This window comes from Bos taurus, chromosome 3 (assembly GCF_002263795.3).
Source record: "Bos taurus isolate L1 Dominette 01449 registration number 42190680 breed Hereford chromosome 3, ARS-UCD2.0, whole genome shotgun sequence".
In the NCBI taxonomy this organism is placed as follows: domain Eukaryota; kingdom Metazoa; phylum Chordata; class Mammalia; order Artiodactyla; family Bovidae; genus Bos; species Bos taurus.
The window spans coordinates 100,153,887-100,177,313 of record NC_037330.1 but is presented as its reverse complement, the minus strand read 5'-3'; the positions used below and the strand labels follow the sequence as shown (position 1 = coordinate 100,177,313).

Below are 23,427 nucleotides of genomic sequence, written 5' to 3'. Positions count from 1 at the left end.
GACAAGAATATAAATGGAGATAGAAATGTAAAAGAGTTTTAAGTAAAGCTGCTGCTAAGCTGCTAAGTCACTTTAGTCGTGTCCGACTCTGTGCGACCCCATAGACGGCAGCCCACCAGGCTCCTCCATCCATGGGATTTTCCAGGCAAGAGTACTGGAGTGGGGTGCTATTGCCTTCTCCGTTAAGTAAAGCTAATAAACTGTAAAATAAAATATGTTCTATCCTTCTATCTTGAGAAATATAGTTTCATAATAACAAATTACAAAAAAGTGTGAAACTATTGTTTTTTTAAGGTGTTAAATATTTTATTACTATTTAACATTATTATTATTAATAATGAATACCAGGCACATGTTGTGGCCGCTTTAGAAGAGAAGTGAAAAAAGGACAAATTTGTATGTAGAAAAGAAATATTGAAATAAATTTATAAGTGGTTACAAACCTGGATACTTCTGTGGGGAGAAAGGAAGTCAGTAGAACGTATACTATATAGAGCTTATTTGCATTTCTATAGAAAGGAACTATTTTGTATTGCTGTCAGTTATCTGTAATTTAGAGAGTTGTAAAATAGCACAAAGGCAATAAAAGGCTAGAATCAAATAATTTAATCTCTAAACAATGCATAGTTTTCAATCTGAAGATTATTACTATTTTTTTCTTTACTTACACCAAGTTTTCTGTCTTTCTCTCACTCTTGATTAAATCAGTCTCAAATACTATTCCTGATCATAAAACAAAGTTGGTTTCATTAAATATGGCCTAGTTTTTTATACAGGGATAGCAATAATGTTAATTTCCTGTTTGGCCTTCTTAAATTTGCTTTGCTGGGAATTTTATAAAGAGTCTCAGATTGAACATTTAAAAGCCGCTGCTATTTGTATTTAGAGGCTAGAGAGCCAAGCTTAAGAAATTCTTTATCAGATTTCATCTGTAATACCTATGAATTTGGGTGGATTCTTCTTTTTATCAAGGTCCTTAAAAACGTCTTAAGGGTCTTGGGTCTGCCAGGAAGTGACCTGCTGGACCCTGTAAAACCAGGCCCATTTTCCTGATAGCATTTTTTATGTATTGAGTCCAAAAATTCAACCATAGTTCTTTAAAAGTGGCCTGTTTTACCTGATTAAATAAGTATCATTCTCAAATATGACATTTCAGATAAACTCTTAGTTGCATAACCATTTTTTACAATTATGTTTTAAGGGAATTCAGTAAGTAAATTTAGTAAGACTTTCTCAAATCTCATTGGAGTCAGTGAGAATCAGATACAATTCAGAAATGTTTCCTTTTACAAAAGCAAATTATTAAGAATTTAGATAGATTAAGGAGAAAGAGTAGGCTTCCTTATATACCCAGAAAATAGGCCTTAAGACAATATTCCAAACAAACTGCAGTCATCCCTCATTAGTTCATTCAGCCTTAGTGTAATTAATTTTCATTTCACTCAATCTTAGATTAGTAGTCTGCTTCTTGACTAAAAAGAGTTACGGAAATTCTGACTCAGTCCACTGCGATGGTCTGAAAGTTTTCCACAAGTGACACCATCAGAAACCTGTTCCCAAAGAGTCTGTTCTTTGAAGTGTCAATAGTTTGAAATACCTACTACAGTACAGTCCTTTTCCAAGGAACTCTGAAACAATTCTTTGTTGAAAACACAGACTTTGGCTTGTAGTTGATTGTAAAGTCTTGAACTCTAGCATCAGTTAAAAAAAAAATCTCTTGGTCAATGACAGCTGTGGTCAGTTTATTATTGACAGTTTTTAAATGTGAATGGTGTGATGAGAGTTTATAACAAGAACAATCCAGCTAACAAGGGAATTAAGTTGTTTCTGTAGCATACAAAGTAAGAATCATAAAATTAACTGAAAAAAAATTTTAGCAAAATGTCTCGGGGTAGTTTTTTCAAAGAAGACAGTGGATATTACATCTGATTTATAAAATATGAATGAACATAGCTTTTACAGAGGAAAAATTATTGATATATAATATGTAATAATCTTTTGACAGAGAACATGCCAGGACTAAGCTATAGATATCAAGTAAAAAGATTTAGACTGCAATAAATGGTAGACATTTATCAGTATACATTTATAAAATTCCATTGGCCTAGAAGAAGCTAGATTTAGATTTTAAAAGTAAGGCTTTTACCAAGTAAGCATTTTAAGTGATAACTGAAATTAAGACTGAAAAAACTAAACCATTATTTCCTAAAATCTAGCAAAACACTGTGAGGACTCATAAACAGGAATACATTATGGGATAAATGCATGCTCAGTCACTCAGTTGTGTCTGACTGTTTGTGACCCCATGGACTGTAGCCCACCAGGCTTCTCTCTCTGTCCATGGGGTTTTCCAGGCAAGAATACTGGGTGGGAGTGGGTTGCCATTTCCGACTCCAGGTTATGGGATAAAAGGGCATTGACAAATCTCTAGAAACTCCCCATAATTATACAGTTTCTGGAATATTTATATTCATAGCATTTTAGCTCTATAAATTTAAACTAGGGAAGGGTGAGCATCTTTTCTGATTTGTTAGCTTTTTCCATGAAACTCATCAATGCCAAACTAAATAAAAGGTAACACAGTTTTGAATAACCTCAGCTTTTCCATGAGGAACCTTATTTTGTTTGTTTTCTTAAATAAGGACATAATAAGTCAACATAAAGTGAAGGAAATTATTTTATTAAGATATAGAATATTTGCTATCTGGGCACATTACACAGGAAAAAAGAACAAACTTTAATAAGGTAGGTGAAAGCAATAAACAGTAAGCCAAGGAAACTGGCCCATCAAAACTGGGCAAACTTCGCTAAAATTTTAACCAATTCATAGCTTTTCGGATTCATGATATGGTATTTATAAGGCACAGCAAACAAAAATCACTTTCCCAATTTTGTTCTGCTTCATATTCTGGAACATATTCACACTTTCAGTTCAGTTCAGTCGCTCAGTCATGTCTGACTCTTTGCGACCCCGTGAATCGCAGCACGCCAGGCCTCCCTGTCCATCACCAACTCCTGGAGTTCACTCAGACTCATGTCCATCGAGTCAGTGATGCCATCCAGCCATCTCATCCTCTGTTGTCCCCTTCTCCTCCTGCCCCCAATCCCTCCCAGCATCAGAGTCTTTTCCAATGAGTCAAGTCTTCGCATGAGATGGCCAAAGTACTGGAGTTTCAGCTTTAGCATCATTCCTTCCAAAGAAATCCCAGGGCTGATCTCCTTCAGAATGGACTGGTTGGATCTCCTTGCAGTCCAAGGGACGCTCAAGAGTCTTTTCCAACACCACAGTTCAAAAGCGTCAATTCTTCAGCGCTCAGCCTTCTTCACAGTCCAACTCTCACATCCACACATGACCACAGGAAAAACCATAGCCTTGACTAGATGGACCTTTGTTGACAAAGTAATGTCTCTGCTTTTGAATATGCTATCTAGGTTGGTCATAACTTTCCTTCCAAGGAGTAAGCGTCTTTTAATTTCATGGCTGCAGTCACCATCTGCAGTGATTTTGGAACCCCCCAAAATAGAGTCTGACACTGTTTCCACTGTTTCCCCGTCTATTTCCTATGAAGTGATGGGACCAGATGCCATGATCTTCGTTTTCTGAATGTTGAGCTTTAAGCCAACTTTTTCACTCTCCTCTTTCACTTTCATCAAGAGGCTTTTTAGTTCCTCCTCACTTTCTGCCATAAGGGTGGTGTAATCTGCGTATCTGAGGTTATTGATATTTCTCCCGGCAATCTTGATTCCAGCTTGTGCTTCTTCCAGCCCAGCGTTTCTCATTATGTACTCTGCATGTAAGTTAAATAAGCAGGGTGACAATATACAGCCTTGACGTACTCCTTTTCCTATTTGGAACCAGTCTGTTGTTCCATGTCCAGTTCTAACTGTTGCTTCTTGACCTGCATACAGATTTCTCAAGAGGCAGGTCAGGTGGTCTGGTATTCCCATCTCTTTCCGAATTTTTCCACAGTTTATTGTGATCCACACAGTCAAGGGCTGTGTCAGCAGAGAATGTCGACATTCACTCTTGCCATCTCCCGTTTGACCACTTCCAATTTGCCTTGATTCATGGACCTGACATTCCAGGTTCCTATGCAATATTGCTCTTTACAGCATTGGACCTTGCTTCTATCACCAGTCACATCCACAACTGGGTATTGTTTTTGCTTTGGCTCCATCCCTTCATTCTTTCTAGAGTTATTTCTCCACTGATCTCCAGTAGCATATTGGGCACCTACTGACCTGGGGAGTTCCTCTTTCAGTATCTATCATTTTGCTTTTTCATACTGTTCATGGGGTTCTCAAGGCAAGAATACTGAAGTGGTTTGCCATTCCCTTCTCCAGTGGACCACATTCTGTCAGACCTCTCCACCATGACCCGCCCGTCTTGGGTGGCCCCACAGGGCATGGCTTAGTTTCATGGAGTTAGACAAGGCTGTGATCCTAGTGTGATAAGATTGATTAGTTTCCTGTGAGTATGGTTTCACACCTACTGTCTTACTTGGGTTTCTCTTATCTTGGATGTGGGGTATCTCTTCAGGGCTGCTCCAGTAAAGCACAGCTGCTGTGCCTTACCTTGGACGAGGGGTATCTCCTGACCTCTGCCCCTCCTGACCTTGAACGTGGAGTAGCTCCTCTAGGCCCTCCTGTGCCGGGACAGCCACCGCTCCTTGGATGTGGGGTTGCTCCTCTCGGCCACCGCCCCTGCCCTTGGACGTGGGGTAGCTCCTCTCGGCCGCTCCTGCACTGTCGCAGCCTGGCACTCTCGGCCGCAGCCCCTGACCTTGGATGCGGAGTATCTCTTCTCCACTGCTCCTGCGTTGTTGCAGCCTGGCACCCTTGGCCACCACCCCTGACCTCAGACGCGGGGTAGGTCCTCTCAGCCGCGCTTGTGCGCCATCGCAGCCGCCCGCGCGGACAGTTTTTAGGGGGTTGTCAAATCAGGTTTAATTTTATAGTAATACTAAAATGATACTAACATGTAATGTGTTTATCATTGCTGTCTTCAGATGAATCAATAAATAACATTATTAAAATGTCTGAGAAGTAATTAGATTTAGATGAAGTCCTGAGGGTGCCATTATAAGGAATTAGTGTCCTTGTAAGAAGAGGGAGAGAGACAGAGAATACTTGTGGCTCTCTGCTTCCACTGCCAGCCCCCTCCTTCTTCCCCTTCTCTTGCTCTCTCCCATGACACAGTGAGAAGGTGACTGCTGGTTATAACTCAGGAAGTGAGCCCTACAAGGAAACAGATCTGCTAGCATCTTTTTTGTTTTGTTTGTTTATTTTGGCTGCTCTGGGTCTTACCTGCTGCATAAAGGCTTTCGCTAGTTGCAGCAAGCGGGGGCTCTGTGGGCTGGCTTCTCATTGCAGTGGCTTTTTGTTGCAGAGCACAGACTTTAGAGTGATTGGGCTTCCATAGTTGCAGCCCACGGGCTTAGTTGCTCTGTGGAATGTAGAATCTTCCTGAATCAGGGATCAAACTCATGTCCCCTGCATTAGATTCTTCAAATCTGCTAGTATCTTAATTTTGGACTTCCAAGCCTCCAGACTGTGAGAAGTAAATGTCTGTTGTTTAAGCTAAACACACACACACATACAAAACCTTGCAGTTTCCATTTGTAGTACATTTATTATTGATAGTTATAACTCATACAAATAAGCTCTTTGGGTGTCCCCAAAAAGTTTTGCTTGATGAATTTTGAGAAATATATATGAAACTGTACAACTCAAATTGGGACTTGGTTGCATGGCCAGGACTCAAATCCAGCCAGAACCTAGACTGGGACTTGAACCCACTGTCTTTTAATTGAGATCACATATTCACATACCAAATATCAAAACTTCATGAAGTTCAGGTTATTTATGTCTCATTGCGAAAAGAATTCAGTGAGAGACACAATGATAGGTAAGAAGTAGATTTACTTAGAGAGTATATGCATGTCATAGACAGAATGCAGTCCATCTCTAAAGGTAAGAGCTGGTCCTAGGTCATGGGGTTGTCTTAGAAAATGAGAGTGGCCATGGGAGAAACACATTCCACACAGAGTGTGGGCCATCTCAGAAGGCAAGAGGCCCTGAAACATGGCAGAGTTAGTTTTTATGGGCTGGGTAATTTCATAGGCTAATGAGTAGGAGGATTATTTCCATAATTTTGAAGAAGTGGAAGAGATTTACAGAAATTGGGCCCTGCCCACTATTTGGCCTTTTTATTGTTGGCCTTGAAACTGCTGTGGTGCTGACAGGTGTGTCATTTAGCATATGTTAATGTATTATGATGAGCGTATAATGAAGCTCAAGGTCTACTGGAAGTTGAACTTCTGCCATCTTTGACCTAATCAGTTGTAACCATTTTGTCCTGTCTTCAAGGGCTATGTTGTTCTTTTACAATAAGACTGCGAAAAAAGAATGTAAAGTGTGTTTTTATTTTATGTTGATTATGTATTGGATTGATATTGTGAATGTCTGTTCAGTTCAGTTGCTCAGTCATGTCCTGCTCTTTGGGACCCCATGGACTACAGCGTGCCAGGCTTCTCTGTTCGTCACCAACTCCTGGAGCTTGCTCAAACTCAAGTCCATCAAGTCGCTGATGCCATCAACCATCTCATCCTCTGTCGTCCCCTTCTCCCACCTTCAATCTTTCTCAGCCTCAGGGTCTTTTCCAGTGAGTCAGTTCTTCTCATCAGGTGGCCAAAGTATTGGAGCTTCAGCTTCAGCATCAGTCCTTCCAATGAATATTCAGGATTGATTTCCCTCAGGATTGACTGATTTAATCTCCTTGCATTCCAAGGACTCTCAAGAGTCTTCTTCAACACCGCAGTTCAGAAGCATCACTTTTTTGGCACTCAGCTTTCTTTATGGTCCAACTGTCACATCCATACATGACTACTAGAAATACCATAGTTTTGATTGACTGCATGGACCTTTGTCGGCAAAGTAATGTTTCTGCTTTTTAATAAGCTGTCTAAGTTTGTCATAGCTTTTCTTCCAAGGAGCAGACTTTTTTTTATTGTGAATAATAAAAGATGCTTGCTATAGTATATTGTGAATATACTAAGTTAAATATATTAAAAATTGTGTTATTTTGACAATACCAGCTTCATAAACTTTCTTGAGTCATTTTGTTTTCAGAGTAAAAAGCATTTTTTTATTTGGCTGCACCAGATCTTAGTTTGTAGCATGCAAGACCTTTAATCTTTTTTTGTTGCATGCAGTATCTTTAGTTGTGGCATGAAAACTCTTCGTTGCAGCATGTAGGGTCTAGTTCTCTGACCAGGGATCAAACCCAGGCCCTCTTATTGGGAGCTCAGAGTTTTAGCCACTGGACTACCAGGGAATTCCTTAGATTTTTTTTTTTTTTTCTTAAATTAGAGGGTATTTGTTCTGCTACAGTAGTAAAAATTGGAATTGGTTAAAAAAAAAATTCTTAAAGCAGTACATGGATTTAGAAATGAACCATGAGCTCTACATGTCAAACTTTGTAATGGAGTCTTATGATAAATTATTCTTGTCACAGAAGATATTACACAATATTTTATTATCACCTTATAAATTGCTATTACTTATGTTGCAGTTTCACCATCCCTTAAAACAATAGCTAGGCAGCCATAGAACATGTTTTAAGATCTCCTTTAATGTTTTCAGTGCTGGGATATAAAGAAAACCAAAAATAGCAGTATGTTCAGACTAACTTTGATCTGTGGTGGTCCTAATAAAGTAGTCTATGGAAATTTGTTGGTGAATCTGCTTCATAGTCATGTGTGGTGAACAAATTCTAAGGTGGCCCCCATAGTCTCCTCCCCCTATTAATATTTTTGTGTAATCCTATTCCCTTTGAGTATGGCAGTACCTGAAACTTGCTTCTAACCAATGAAAGAGTAAAAGTGATAAGATGTCATTTATGTGACTATATTATGGTATATAAGACTTTGTCTAAGTTAGTACACTCACCATAGAAACTGTCTTTCTGGCTTCTTGAAGTAGGCAGCCATGTTGGGAAAACCCATGTGGCACAGAATAATGGTAGCTTCTAGGAGTTGAGGTTGGCTTTCAGTTGATATCCGATAAGCAGCTCAGGCCTCAGTCCAGTAGGAAGGAAATAAATTTGGCTAACTACCTGATTGAACTTAGAAGTGGATTCTTCCTTAGCCAAGCCACTGTATAAGAATGCGGGGTGACACAGCTTATCTAGGTCCTCTGCTTAGGCCTTGTGAGACCCTAAGCACCTGGATAAGCTGTGCTTGAATTCTAGACTCATCGAAATTAAAATAGTAAATATGTGTTGTCTTAAGTGGCTATGTTTGTGATAATTTCTTATGCAATAGAAAAAGAATGCATCATGCCAACTTACTTTTTCCACTTTCTTGCTTTAATTTCCTTGTATTTTATTGCAATGTTACTTTCATCGAATCTGCTATGTGAAAATTCTTTTGACTAAGATATGTATTTAAAATTTTTAAAAAATATTTATTTGGCTACATTTTGGCTGCATTTGGGTCTTAGATTGCAGCACACCGGATTTTCCTTGCATCATGTGAAATCTTTCCTTGTGGCACGGGAGCTCAGTAGTTGCAAAGTCTCAACTTAGTTGCTCCACAACATGAGGAATCTTAGTTCCCCAACCAAGGACCAAACCCATGTCCTCAGCATTGCAAGGCAGATTCAATTCCAAGGCAAACCATTCAATATCATGGTAATCCAAATCTATGCCCTGACTAGTAATGCTGAAGAAGCTGAAGCTGAACGGTTCTATAAAGATCTACAAAACCTTCTAGAACTAACACCCCAAAAAGATGTCCTTTTCATTATAGGGGACTGGAATGCAAAAGTAGGAAGTCAAGAAACACCTGGAGTAACAGGGAAATTTGGCCTTGGAGTACAGAATGAAGCAGGGCAAAGGCTAGTAGAGTTTTGCCAAGAGAACACACTGGTCATAGCAAATACACTCTTCCAGCAACACAAGAGAAGAGTCTATACTAACTCTTACTTGTTATAGTAAGACTTTAAATTTTAAGACCAATCTAAGGGGTTGGTAGTAATATCTCATTGTGATTTTAACTTGCATTTCTTAGATGAAAAATGATGTTAATAATAACAAAAAGCAACCAACAATTGTAAGTAATTACTAGATTCTACTCTAAACACTCTGTGATGAGTAGTCCTCATCACAGCTGTATGATATGCATGCTGCTGCTACTGCTGCTAAGTCACTTCAGTCATGTCTGACTCTGTGTGACCCCATAGACGGAAGCCCACCAGGCTCCCCTGTCCCTGGGATTCTCCAGGCAAGAACACTGGAGTGGGTTGCCATTTCCTTCTCCAATGCATGAAAGTGAAAAGTGAAAGGGAAGTCGCTCAGTTGTGTCCGACTCCTAGCGACCCCATGGACTGCAGCCTACCAGGCTCCTCCATCCATGGGATTTTCCAGGCAAGAGTACTGGAGTGGGGTGCCATTGCCTTCTCCAGATATGCATGCTATTATTCCATTATTATTGTTATTGTTATTATTATTAAGTAGCCTGGGGTTGGGTATTAGAGAATGGAGAATATTGAGTAGGAACTTAGAACCTCACCTTAACTGCATGGCCTCAGCTTGGGGTGGGGATAGACAGAGGCTAGTTTGCTAGGTGTGGGAGTGTGGGCTTCTGTGACTGACCCTGATATCATCACGAGACTTTCCCAAAGTGGGACTCAGTACTTGTTGAGAGGTGGTAGATTTCTGAGAGAGTGTTTCCATTTTTGTTATAGAGAACAGGGGCTTCTGGAAAGGAACTGTGAGAGACAAATGATTGGGCTAGTATGTGGAGAGGGAAAGTGAGTGTCTGTAGCTGCCGGGTGGGGTAAGTTTGGTTGGGTAATTAGAGCAGTGGCGTCCAAATTTTTTAGACTATGACCCTCAGTAATAGATTTTACACTGTAACCCATGACACGTGTTTGCACTTATAAATAATACATATTTCAATAACAGGTGTTGCAAACACAAATTTCACTAAATAATTCTTCCCCTCACTTTGTGTGAAGCACTCTGATATTTTCTTTTCTGAAAATTCTTTTTCCCTTTTAAGAAAATATTGGTCCTGACTTTCTAAATTGATCTCATGACTCACTAAAGAGTTGTGACCTGCAGTTGAAAAAGCGCTGGTTGGAGTATGAATTAATCTTTTGGATGTTATCCTAGAAGAACAGTTTGACATACTTTGTCATCCATATGAATGAGAGGATCTCATCGAAGTTGGCAGGTGCTCTGAAGCAGGGAACCAAGATTTTGCTTAATTTTCACTCCCTTAGCTGTCAGTGTTTAGCTTAATAATTTATTTGCTTTTGTCAGATGGTTTCTTATGTGTTTGCACTTATCTTCCCCTTTAGATTGAGAGCTTGTCCTCTTGGGAGGGCAAGACCTATGATAATAGCTAATAATTCTATAACACTTCCTCTATGCTAAGCACTTTTCTGTTTTACATATAATAATCTTCCCTACAACCCACCTATTAAGCATCTTACCTATTTTCATTCTATAGGTGGGGAAATGTTCAGTGACTTACCCTTCTTTACAGTTCTTCTGCAGCTTACCTCATATAATATCTGCCATATAAATTATTTCATTAATAATTTATGGATGAAATTAAACTAAGTAGTTTCTAGGCTTACTTCTCTTAATTTGACTTATGGCTATTCTTACCAGACGGTTATTTAAGTGACTGGAGAGTAATACCAATTGAATTTAAAATGATGCTGGATTTTGTCTGAAGAAGTACAGAGTTTACTAAAATTGGTTTCTGAGCCCTGACATTACAACTCTGTCGTCCTCCATGAGGTCTGGGCTTGAGAATGAATAACGTTGCAGAAATGCCCACATATTCTTAGCTCATTATTTACTGATTTGGGATCCTTAATGTGCTTTGTTCCAGTCCGCTACCCACTGCAGCAGCTGTTCCAGCCTGACCCACGCCTCCTGAGTTAATAGTATTTCTGTCACAGTGTGAGTTTTCAACTTGGTATGTGCAGTCTCTGCCAGAGTCCTCACTGTTGCCCGGCTTCAGGGCTGGAGGTTGTGACTGATGTGTGGGGGAGGGGATTTGATGCTTGTCACTGAGGAGGAACGAGGTGCTCCCTGGGACTCTGATTTGTTCCGGGCTGAGTGTGAATGATGTCAGGCAGACAGAGGACAGCTGATTCATTCGGGCTCTGGGACTCCTCACTCTGCCTCACTGCTGCCTTTCGTGCTCTTAGGTTTTTTTAAGGGGGGGTGTTGCTGATAATCATAATTTTGAAGAAAAGTACTTTAATTTTTCTCTTAAATTTGGGAAGCCTTTGTAAGTTTCCTTTGGCTTATGCCTGCATACCTCTTGTGTGAGAGAACTTCCTGCCAAGATTCCAAGTGGGAAAGGGCAAAAGCTTGAGTAGCCAGGAAAATGATGAAACGGAGGAGAGAGAGACTGGGAGCACCATGCCTGCGGATCCAGTAAGGAGGCTGGGGTCTCTGAGTGGAAACTGGCAGGTGTCAGGAAAAGAACTAATGCCAACTAACACACCTTCATTTGCTTGGATAAAGACTCTGGTTTGGAGATGCCTGTCAGGAAGAGGGCTGGGCTGGCTTCATGAATTCAAGGTCAAAACAGTGGTCCCTGGCAGAGGTATACGGGGTTTCTAATTCTGAAAACTGAGTTAGATGATCTCTAAGATTCTTAGGTACTTGGGAAGCTGGGCTAACAATGAAGATTTTTTTTCCTGCCTTACAAGCAAAAGGATATTTAAAGTAACTGTCAAAGCCCCAGTGGATGTGAGAAACAAATGGAAAGGAAAATATCTCCTCTTTTGACTAGAGAGGGTGTTGTATTTCTACCCTTGGCCTGTCAGCTCAGGACCTCAGATCTGCCCTTGCAGATCCAAGCCTGAGTCTTTTAGGGTGGGAATTTTATTTCTATGTTGACCAATATAGGAATAATACTTAGGTAAGGATTTTGAAACTGGGGAATGGAAGAAGACTTCCACTTCAGGGTAGCTTTCCCAAGAGATGCTCAGGCTTATTTAACGAAGAAGTATTGAGTGAATTGATCAGCAAATTAGGGAACCAGGGAAAGGAGTGCCCTAGAGTTCATTCCCTTTCAATGATCTGTCTCGAACAGCCTTTGCTGTAAGAGGGCAGAGGGAATGCACTTCAGATTTCCTTCCCCTGAAGGGTAGTGGTTACGTGAAGACAGCACAGCCTACTCAAGTAGGCAGACTTTGTCAGTGGGCTTCCTTTGGGTCATTGCCCTTCAGTGCTAGCGGATGCTCATTGATTGAACTGATGATTCTACCAGACCTTGGGAAATCAGACTTGTTTGGAGTATAAAATCGGAAGTATTGGCACACTTTAAAAAAAAAAAAGGTTTATTTCCATATTAAACCTACAAAGTAAATGACCACAATAGAGAAACTTCATCAATTAAGAAAACATAGGGATTAAAAATCATGCTCTCCAAACATTAGTGTAGTGGTAATTTTAATCATTGTATCTGTTTTAGTGACTTTGAATTTGGATTAGGAAAATGCTCCTTGAGGATCTAGGAAGTAGTTTATCAATCTCTTCCCTTTTTCAAACATTCCTTTTTAGACTGCAGCCCCAGAGTATAACCAGTTTGCAGAGTGGTAATTAAGAGCAAAGAGAATGAAATTTGGTTTTCATAGATTTTGCATAATTTCGAATTATATATTCATCAGATGGCTAAGCCTCATCTTATGTGATAAGATTTAAGACTCCAAAATTTTCTATAAGCAATGTTATTCAGGTTAACAAGAAAAGTGTGTGTTCTGATTAACTCTAGCATATATGTACTGTTGACCCTGTTGTGTGTTCTGATTAGCTCTAGCTTATATGTACTGTCGACCCTTAAAACCACAGGTCCACTTACACCACAGATTTTTTCAATAAATATGTGCTACAGTACTACACAATGTACAGTTACTTGAACCTGCAGATGCAGAACCTCAGATATGGAGTGCTGACTATGAAGTTGGAGTGACAGCTGTGAAGTTATAGACAGATTTTCAACTGCAAAGGGAGTTGGCACCTGCATTGTTCAAGTGTCAACTGTACTAGGGAACTAATTTTTAAAATTTAGATGTCATTTAGAGTTCTTTAGAAAAGTGGAAATTCTTTTTTAAAGTGAAAAATTAATATTTTTGCTTATAATTTAAAAATATATTGAAAAATTTTACCATCCTATTATATCTTCATATTTTGTACTCATCTGAGAAATATGCTGAAGCCAGCTAGAGGGATAATATATAGGAAGGTGGAGATTTCTTTTGAATATATGTAATTAAATACAAGTAGAATTTCATCATGGAGAAGGAAATGGCAACCCACTCCAGTGTTCTTGCCTGAAGAATCCCAGGGACAGGGGAGCCTGGTGGGCTGCCATCTATGGGGTCGCACAGAGTCAGACACGACTGAAGCGACTCAGCAGCAGCAGCAGCAGCAGAATGTCATCAAATCCAAACAGGTAGCAGTAACAATACAGGAAACTAACGTCATTTTAAAACAGGTGCTTATGTGATCCTTAAGTTTTTTTCCTATCTTGTAAATAAGATATTGTAGTTAAATATTGTATTTGTATAGAAAGCTATACCACTACTACACAAATGCTGTGCGTCTGTCAATTATTTTTCATCATCTGTGACATGTCTATTATATATGATTAAAAAATAGAAATTCATATTTACCATCTGTCTGTGTTTAGTCTAATGATCTCACTTAGTCTTCTTTAGGATTTAACACATTAAGATGGTTAAATTGTTTTTTGGGGGAAAAAAATAACCTGCAAAATGAAAATTTAAATAGAAGCAAAATTTATTATATATAGTGAAATAACATTATTTGGTGTACTCAGACAAAAGTTAGTTAAACAACTTGGTATTATTTTAGATGTAATCTAACAACTTAAACTATTAAGAATGCTTTACTTTTATTGACATATATGTTTCTCTAGGATATTTTAGTCATTGAACACAACATATTGTCTGTTGCTTGTTAATTGATGAATTGTAGTAAATTTACCACATTTTCACGGAAGCCAGCCTAAATACTTTGAATATCCAAAGCTTAACTTTTTGGTTTTAATTCTGTGGATTAAGTTTTAGTCTCCATGGTCATTCTGTGCCAACATTGGTACTGGGTATGATATTAATATCTGAGAATGATTTTTGACCACTTACTTTTCTTGAGCCTCTTGCCTAAACTAACCCACTTTGAATGTTTCTTTTTGGCTGAGAAATTACCACTGACTCTGTTTTTCTCTGCTGTGGTACGTTGTCAGAATCTCTGCTCTTTGCCGAGGATCTGAAGTAAACCGGCACGTACTTTCTCCCACGTCGGCTCCAGCCTGGTCCCTCTCTAAAGTCCCCTTTAGTGCCGAATGTACTCTGGCTACTTCTCCTCTTGCCTTTTTCCTGAACACACACGCCCATAGCAGTCCTGGCAGTCCCTGTTCCAGCCGCTCACTGCAGTGGAGGTAAGGAGACCTACTGTGATGAACGTGGGCCTCAGCGATTGCTTCTGGCCTGATAAGTAAAACCTAGGCCTTTCTCCTTAATAATGGGGAGAAACTGCACAAAAGTGATGGCTTGTGTGAAAGGAATTTCACAGATCTCTGTTACATGCAAAATTAGGGGAAAAGTAGTGTAGCATATCAGTAGTTAGATAATTGTGTGTCCATCTTAACCAATGGACAGCCCTGTGATCACCCCATAGGAGAAACATAACATGATAGAATGCTTGAGCTCTCTGAGGGTTAAATAGTCCAAACCCACATTTTACACAGAAGGAAAATGAGTCCATACTATATGCTGGGCACTGTTTTTCTCATGAAGGACTGTGATCACAAAAGAGTAAAGTCCCTGCTCTCAGTGAGCGTAGATTCTAGTGGAGGGAGGCAAACAAATTAGTGAGTAAAAAGAGATGGACATAAATGATACTGAGAAAATACAGTAGGATAAGGGGGATGGGGAATGTGGGATCCAGGGGTTGACATTTCATGTAAGATGGCCAGGGAGGTCCTCAGCAATAAGTTGACATTTGAGGAAAGACCTGAAGTAAGTCTCAGAGCCAGAACAGTGATATCTGAAGGAAGAGCATTTCAGACAGAGGCAGCAGAAAGTGCCTAAGACCTGATCTAAGAGCTTGCTCTGTGTGTTCTTTGTATAGCAGAGTCCAGTGAAGCTCGTGTGGAATGAGTTAGGTGGTGAGTGGGAAGAAATGAGGTCTGAGATGTAGTGGGGAGCCAGATAAAGTAGACCTTTTAAACCGTGATAAGGATGCTTGTTCTTTCACTGAGTGAGTTGAGAAGCTATTGAATAGATTAAAGCAGAAGAATGCGATGATCCAACTCAGATGAAAAGAATCACTATCACTGTAGTTAGAAGGCTACTGGTATATTCTAGGTGAGAGACAGTGGTTTGAACCCATGATGGTGCAGGTGGTAAGAAGTGTAGATTAGATGCAGAATCTGAGAAAATGGTGAGTTAAGGATAACTGAAGATTTGGCACTGAACAGCTAGAAAAGTTTAGTTATCATGAACTGAGACTGGGGGACTGCAAGAGATGGCTAATTAGACATTCAGTCAGAGATATGTGAGATCTGGGCTAAAGAGATGTAATTAGAAATTGTCATCTTATAAATGAATCGTTAGGTTTATGAGATTATCCAGTGAGTAGAGAAGGAGGAAATGTTAATGGATTGAGCCCTGGACTGGGGCAATCTGACTTTAAGAGATTCGGGAGACAAGGAAGTAGCAGAGCAGAGGAGAAACTAAAAAGGGACAGTTCTTCAGGAAGGACAAGAAACCAATTGAAAAAGTTTTTCAAATAAGAGGAAGGTATGATTGATCAATAGGTATTTGGTAAGCTTTCTGTTAGAAAAAAAAATTAATGTGCAAAAGACAAATTTAAATAGAAGCAAAACTTATTATACAGACTTAAGTGACATTATTTGATATATGAACTCAAACTCCAAAGACAATTGAGGGAAAGTTTAGACTGACATAGGGCAGCATTAGAAGCTGATTCCTCCCTGAAATCACCTTATTCTGGAGGTACTAGAGCTTGGTGCATGAGACTGAGAAAAATTGTAGGTTGGGTAGCACCCACAAGCTACGGTGTTCCCCGTCTTGGCACATGGCTTAAAGTACTAGGCCCCCTCACCCCCTGTTTTTTCAGCTGTGCCATGTGGCTTACAGAATCTTGGTTCCCCAACCTTACTAGCCTGTGATAGCTGTGTTCTTAGGACACAATCTAAGGCAATATCTTATAGCTTTAGGATTGACAACTTGTTAAATACCCCCCCCCCACACCCCACCAGACTTGTCCACATGTCTGGTCACTGTATTAGTGTTTTATTCCATTCTTTTTTTATATCTCTCATATGCATCATACCAGTTCACTGATACAGCAAGATAATTTTACCTTTGCTGGCTATGTTTGTATTTCTTTAAATGTTCTTGAATTTTATTCTGAGATGCAGTTAAATTATCAGAAAGAAATAGTTTGATCCCTTTGAGGGTTACTTTTAGGCTTTGTAGATGGTCCCAGAGCAGCATGTGGGTCTAATTTTTTCTTTATATGGAGGCAGTGCTTTCTAAGTATTGTACTTGATGACCATGCGTTGTGATTTTTTCTGCACTGGCTGGTGGGAGCATTGTCCATTCCTAGCCCTATGTGAGCTCTGGGAAGCTAGTAACCAGTTGTTGTTCAGTTCAGTCACTCAGCCGTATCCGACTCTTTGTGACCCCATGGACTGCAGCATGCCAGGCCTCCCCCTCCCTGTCCATCACCAATTCCTGGAGTTTGCTCAAACTCTTGCCCATTGATTCGTTGATGCCATCCAACCATCTCATCCTCTATCGCCTGCTTCTCTTCCTGCCTACAATGTTTCCCAGCATCAGGGTCTTTTCCAATGAGTCAGCTCTTCGTATCGGGTGGCCAAAGTATTAGAGCTTCAGCTTTAGCATCAGTCCTTCCAATGAATATTCAATATGATTTCTTTTAGGACTGACTGAAGCCCAAGGGACTCTCAAGAATCTTCTCTAGCACCACAGTTTGAAAGCATCAATTCTTTGGCACTTAGCCTTCTTTGTGGTCCAACTCTCACATCCATAGATGACTACTGGAAACACCATAGCTTCGACTATACAAACCTTTGTCAGCAAAGTGATGTCTCTGCTCTTTAATATGCTGTCTAGGTTTATCAGAGCTTTTTATTTTATGGCTGCAGTCACCATCTACAGTGATTTTTGGAGCCCAAGAAAATAAAATTCTACTTTTTCCCTAGCTATTTGCCATGAAGTGATGGGACTGGATGCTGTGATCTTAACTTTTTGAATGTTGAGTTTTAAGCCAGCTTTTTCACTCTCCTCTTTCACTTTCATCAAGAGGCTTTTCAGCTTCTCTTTGCTTTCTGCCATTAGAGAGGTATCATCTGCATATCTGAGGTTGATATTTCTCCCGACAATCTTGATTCCAGCTTATGATTCATTGAGCCTGGCATTTTGCATGATGTATTCTGCATGTAAGTTAAATAAGCAGGGTGACAATATACAACCTTGATGTACTCTTCTCCCAATTTTGAACCAGTCCATTGTTCCATATCTAGTTCTGACTGTTGCTTCTTGACCTGTACACAGGTTTCTCAGGAGGCAGGTAAGGTGATCTGCTATTCCCACCTCTTTAAGAGTTCTCCACAGGGTCTTGTTATCCACACAATTGAAGGTTTTTGCATAGTCAGCAAAGCAGAAGTAGATGTTTTTCTGGAATTCCCTTGCTTTTTCTATGATCCAACAGATGTTGGCAATTTAATCTCTGGTTCCTCTGCCTTTTCTAAATCCAGCTTGTACATCTGGAAGTTCTCAGTTCATGTAGGCAGTGGGAAGTTCTCAGTTCACGTAGGCAGTGGGAAGTTCTCAGTTCACGTAGGCAGTGGGAAGTTCTCAGTTCACGTAGGCAATGGAAACTGGCATTCAGCCCCAAAGGATCTTGCTCTAGTATCTGTAGTCTTAACTCTGCTATAATGTTTCTAATGAAATGTGCTATTGTGTGTTTAGTTAGTAAGTAAACAAATTTTTAGGACTTAATAGTGCCTCAGCTGAGTACCATTCTAACTATTTAAAAATCTGTAAATCATTCAATCCACACACCAGGTTTGTGCAGTAGGGATTATTGTTATGCTTGTTTTGCAGATGAGAAAACAGAAGTGCAGAGAGATTAAATAAATTACTTGAGATAAAACAGATGGTAAATGGCAAAAGTGGGATTAAAACCCAAGCCATCTGGCTCCAGAGATCATGTTTTCAACAACTATACTGTTCTGCTTCCCCATCTAAGATACTTCTTTCATGTAGTATGTTTTGATCCTAAGTAATTTTGTGGACCCGGGTCTTCTCTTTTCCCAAGGTAACCTAGTCATGACATTCTTATACAAATCCGCTCATACTCAGGGAGTTGGTATTTCTAATCCATTTTCACTTCCATGCCATTATCTTTATTTCCTTTTAAAAACCTCTGTCCTTCTTTTAGGCATGTGTCATTCCATTTTATTCTTTTACACACGTTCATTGTTGTTATCCACTAATTTAGTTTTGTTCTCTGAGTTCACATTCTGAGTCTAGGACAGAATGAGTTTTTAATTAACACAATGGTGAACCTAAATTCTACAAAATTGTTACCATTTTTGCACATTAGTACATGTGCCTAATGAACATGCTGTTATTTAGCAACTGAGCAAATATAAGCTGAGAGAGAAAAATGATTCTAGTAAAGTATGAATAAGTGAAGAAAATTCTAGAGCTACTGGCAGTGAATTTAACCTCTATTTAAAAATAGATGACCCAGGAGAGATCTAGGATCTACATACTGCCGCCATGCAGTGGCCATATTAGGATGTCTTTTATTTCCACAGAGTATACTATTTTTAGGGCTTCCCTGGTGGCTCAGACTGTAAAGCGTCTGCCTGCAATGCAGGAGACCTGGGTTCGATCCCTGGGTTGGGAAGATCCCCTGGAGAAGGAAATGGCAACCCGCTGCAGTACTCTTGCCTGGAAAATTCCATGGACTGAGGAGCCTGGTAGGCTACAGTCCATGGGGTTGCAAAGAGTCGGACACGACTGAGCAACTTCACTTTCACTTTCACTTTTCATACTATTTTTATGGGCTGAATTGTGTCCCCCTAAAATTCATTTGTTGAAGCTTTAAACCTCCAGTTCCTAGAAGGTGACTGTACTGGGGGATAGGATTTTCATGGAGATAATTAAGGTTAAATAAGATCTTTGGGATGGGCTGTAATATGACTGGTGTACTTATAAGAAGGAGGCTTCCTTGGTGGCTTAGTGGTAAAGAATGCACCTGCCAAGCAGGAGACATGTGTTTGATCCCTGGGTCAGAAAGATCCCCTGGAGAAGGAAATGGCAACCCACTCCAGTATTCTTGCCTGGGAAATTCCAGGGACAGAGGAGCCTGGAGGGCTACGGTCCATGAGGTCTCAAAAGAGTCGGACACGACTTAGCGACTGAACAACAACAGTAACTCAGAAGAAGGGGTTTAGACAGGGGCACAGATACAGAGGGAGAAGACAGACATTTACAAGCCAAGGAGTGAGGCCTCAGATGAAACAACCCTGCTGACACCTTCTAGCCCCCAGAACTGGAGGGAAATAAATGTCTCTTGCCACCGGGTGTGTGGTACTTTGATATGGCAGCCCTGGCAAACTGACACCGCTATTGAGGCTTTTGGTTGCATTGCCCAAAGGGGCTAGAAATAGTAGTTAGAACTGGCACTGCTCAGAATCTTAACCCTTTTTATTGAGTTCTGCATCTTAGTGATATATTTAAGACTTCACAGATTGTTGTCCATAGTAATTTGAAGGACAATAAAGACACAGTTTAAAAATAATGACCTTTTGAATTCTTATGGTACATTTCCATTTGTTCCTTGATGACAAGGGATGGGTCTGTTACAGACAGGTCTTGATGCTACCTTTCAAGTGTCCTAGATGGGTATGGTCAACCTTAAGAGGCATAATAAATGCGATTGTGATTTGGGTTGAATTAACCTCAAACCTTTAGTCAACTTGTACCTCTTCTAAGAATGTGATTCTAGCCTACTGATTGGCACTGAGACATGGGTATTGTATTGTTGATAAAATCATATTTGAAGGAGTACTAGATACGGTCCTTGGTGTAATTGATGTCCCTAAAGACAGCAGGAACCTGTGTCTTGGGCTGTTCATTGGGATTTTAGACCTCCTGGGGATAGAAGCTTGGTGTTGGCAACTCCCTGGAACATAGAATGGCTTAGGTTTTGATTCAGTTTTGAGTTGCCATTGTTTTCGTCAGCCCTAAAGTGCAGCAAGAAGTCCTCATTAGAATGAACTTTGTATAGGAAGAGTTCTAGCTGTAGCCTACTTCCCACTGCATAGAAATTCTTTTCGTACAATCTCTAGTGGAAAAGTTATTCTTTGGTTGAACATCTTCAGCAACAAGAAGTTCACCGTTGAAGTTTGCAGCTAGTACTAATTCAGCCCTCTGGCCCTTCCTGTGTCACACGTGTAAGAAGCTTTCTGTGGACTTTAGTGGCAAAGGACAGGTGTTGCTTTGGGTGTCCTCCAAATCTGGGCAGCCTTTGAAACCCTTTTTTGGTAGTGTCAAGATTGTTTCCTGCCAAAGAGAAAGCACTATTTTCATTTACCAACACCTGCTTGTCTTATCTGTCTTTCTTTAAACAACTGCTTTTCAAAGTAACTCTAAAAGAGGAACGTCTCCAGAACTTGTTCTTATTCTGGCCCTGTTGTAGGCAAATCACTTCCCTTTCTGTCTCAGTTTTCTACATTATTAAACTGGGGATAGTAATAGACTTCAGGTATCACTGTCAGGATTAGATAAGTCAATACCTGTAAGATTGTTCAGAATAACAATTATTGTTGCTGTAACACTTTTTTTGCTGTCTTTGTTAGAAAATTCACATGTTGCTAATCCTCACTTTTTTTGTTTTGCTTCTATTATTTTTCCTTTTGCTTCCTTTTAGTTTTCTCATATTCTGATTTTCCCTTGAGTAACTCTAGGTATCACTTCTCATTATGTTCTGCCCTTGGAAGTTTTGTTACTGGCTAAGATGAGGCAGTAGCAGCTGTGTTCTCTCTTGCCTTCTCACGCAGGCTCACTAATTATTGTAGCTAAAACTGGCCCTCTGGGGCACACCAGGACACGGAGTAAAATGACTAAAAATTTACTCATGAGTAAATGAGTAAACCGAACTACATTCTCTTTTGGGCCATTTCTTGGCAGTGGGAAAAGCCCATTGAGACGAGCTTAAGGTGTTTCATTCCTGTCCACCACCCCCACTCCTGTGTAAGGGAAAGAACAACTTGAGAGTATATTCAAATGTGATTCTCCTGTTAGGGAAGGGGTAGTCCTTTTTAACGGAGAAGGCAATGGCATCCCCACTCCAGTACTCTTGCCTGGAAAATCTCATGGACGGAGGAGCCTGGTAGGCTGCAGTCCATGGGGTCGCAAAGAGTCGGACACGACTGAGCGACTTCACTTTCATGCATTGGAGAAGGAAATGGCAACCCACTCCAGTGTTCTTGCCTGGAGAATCCCAGGGACGGCGGAGCCTGGTGGGCTGCCGTCTATGGGGTCACACAGAGTCGGACACGACTGAAGTGATTTAGCAGCAGCAGTCCTTTTTAAAAAATTTTTATGGAAAGATAAAGTAATGAAGAATACTAGCTGTGATTTAACCTCAGGGAACTGTATGGCAGAGAATTATAGATCCTGGCTTCAGTGACTCTGAATAAATATATAGTTCTATCAGGCAACATGCCAAAGGCTTGCTCTTGAATTAAGAGCAGGAAGCTGAAGGTTTCTAGGGTATTTCTGTTTCTAGAAGTAGGAAAATTTTGTTTACTGGAAAACTTACTCTCTTTTTAAAATATCGTATTGTGGGAAATCTCTATAATATTCCAAAGTAGAGAGAGTAGTCTTATATCCCACTGTAAGTTGTGTTAACAACTCATGATCAGTATTATCTCATCTACATCCCTCCTATTCCCTCTCCCCCCACTCAGTTGTTTTAAAGCAAATCTCATGTCATTTCATCTGTAAATATATCAGTTTGTATTTCTAAAGGTAAGAACTCTTACCTTGCAATATCATCAAATATCTAGTCAGTGTTCAAATGTTTTATGACAGTTGTTTTGTTTTTTTTTTAAATCAGTATCGAACTATGCCAACACAGTTTGTTGATTACTGTATCTCTTAGGGCACAGTTAGTAAAGAATCCATCTGCAATGCAGAAGACCCCAGTTTGATTCCTGGTTCCAGAAGATCCGTTGGAAATGGGATAGGCTACCCACTCCAGTTTTCTTGGGCTTCCCTTGTAGCTCAGCTGGTAAAGAATCCGCCTGCAATGCAGGAGACCTGGGTTTGATTCCTGGGTTGGGAAGATCCCCTGGAGAAGGGAAAGGCTATCCACTCCAGTATTCTGGCCTGGAGAATTTCATGGACTGTATAGTCCATGGGATTGCAAAGAGTCAGACATGACTGAGCGACTTTCACTTTCATCTCTTAGGTAGGGTGACCATATAATTTATTATCTAAACTAGGAAGCTTTTAGTAATGAAAGAGGACTCTATTAACAGTTACACTGGGATATCAGGCATGAACCAGTGTTATAATGGACAAGTTGGGGTGTCTGGTCACTCTACCTTTAACTATCTTTGGTTTTCCCATCCTCTTTTTCCTTTCCTTTTCTTCCTTGTATTTAATTTGTTGAAGCGACTGAGTTGTTTGTCCTTGTAGACTTTCCCACATTCTGGATTTTCCTGATTGCATCCCTGAGAAGTTATTTGACATGATCCTGTGACCTCTGTATTTCCTGTAAACTGTAGGTTAGATCTGATTCTAATTTGATTTGGGACCCTGGAGAAGAATACTTAACAGAAGTTGGTGCCGTGTACAGCTGTTAGGACTCAGGTCATGTCAGGTTTCTCCCTTTCTTTGATAGTAGTGGTCTTTGATAATTATTACTTACATCCGTTATTTTATTATGAGTTTGCAAAAAAGGTGATATCCCCATTGCTTTTCCATTTATTAGTTACAGTGTTTACACGAAAGGAATTCCCCACTTTGTTACCTATTTGTTACCCTAAGGTACAGGCTTCCCAGGTGGTGCTAGCGGTAAAGAATCCACATGCCAATGCAGGAGATGTAAGAGACCCTGGAGGAGGGCATGGCAACCCACTCCAGTTTCTTGCCTGGGAATCCCATGGACAAAGGAGCCTGGTGGTCTACAGTCAGTCCTTAGGGTCGAAAAGAGTCAGATACGACTGAAGTGACTTAGCACACATACTGCACCCTAAGGTACAGTTAGGTACTCTTACTTTTTTTCTTTTTTTAAAG

General features: G+C 40.1%; 1 protein-coding gene across 9 annotated transcripts in view; it reads left to right on the top strand.

Annotated features, from left to right (window-relative positions):
- MAST2 (microtubule associated serine/threonine kinase 2) overlaps positions 1–23,427 on the top strand; it is a 207,067-nt gene that overhangs the window by 101,037 nt on the left and 82,603 nt on the right. The window contains exons 1-2 of one of the 9 annotated variants that reach the window (XM_005204883.5): positions 11,079–11,461; positions 14,301–14,495. The exons of 6 other annotated variants lie outside the window; for them this stretch is intronic. In XM_005204883.5, the coding sequence (XP_005204940.1) occupies positions 11,412–11,461; positions 14,301–14,495 (245 nt within the window). In that variant the 5' untranslated portion in view covers positions 11,079–11,411. Of the gene's footprint in view, positions 1–11,078; positions 11,462–14,300; positions 14,496–23,427 lie in introns of those variants that run through there. 2 more of the 9 variants (XM_005204884.5, XM_005204886.5) reach the window with 2 other exon arrangements.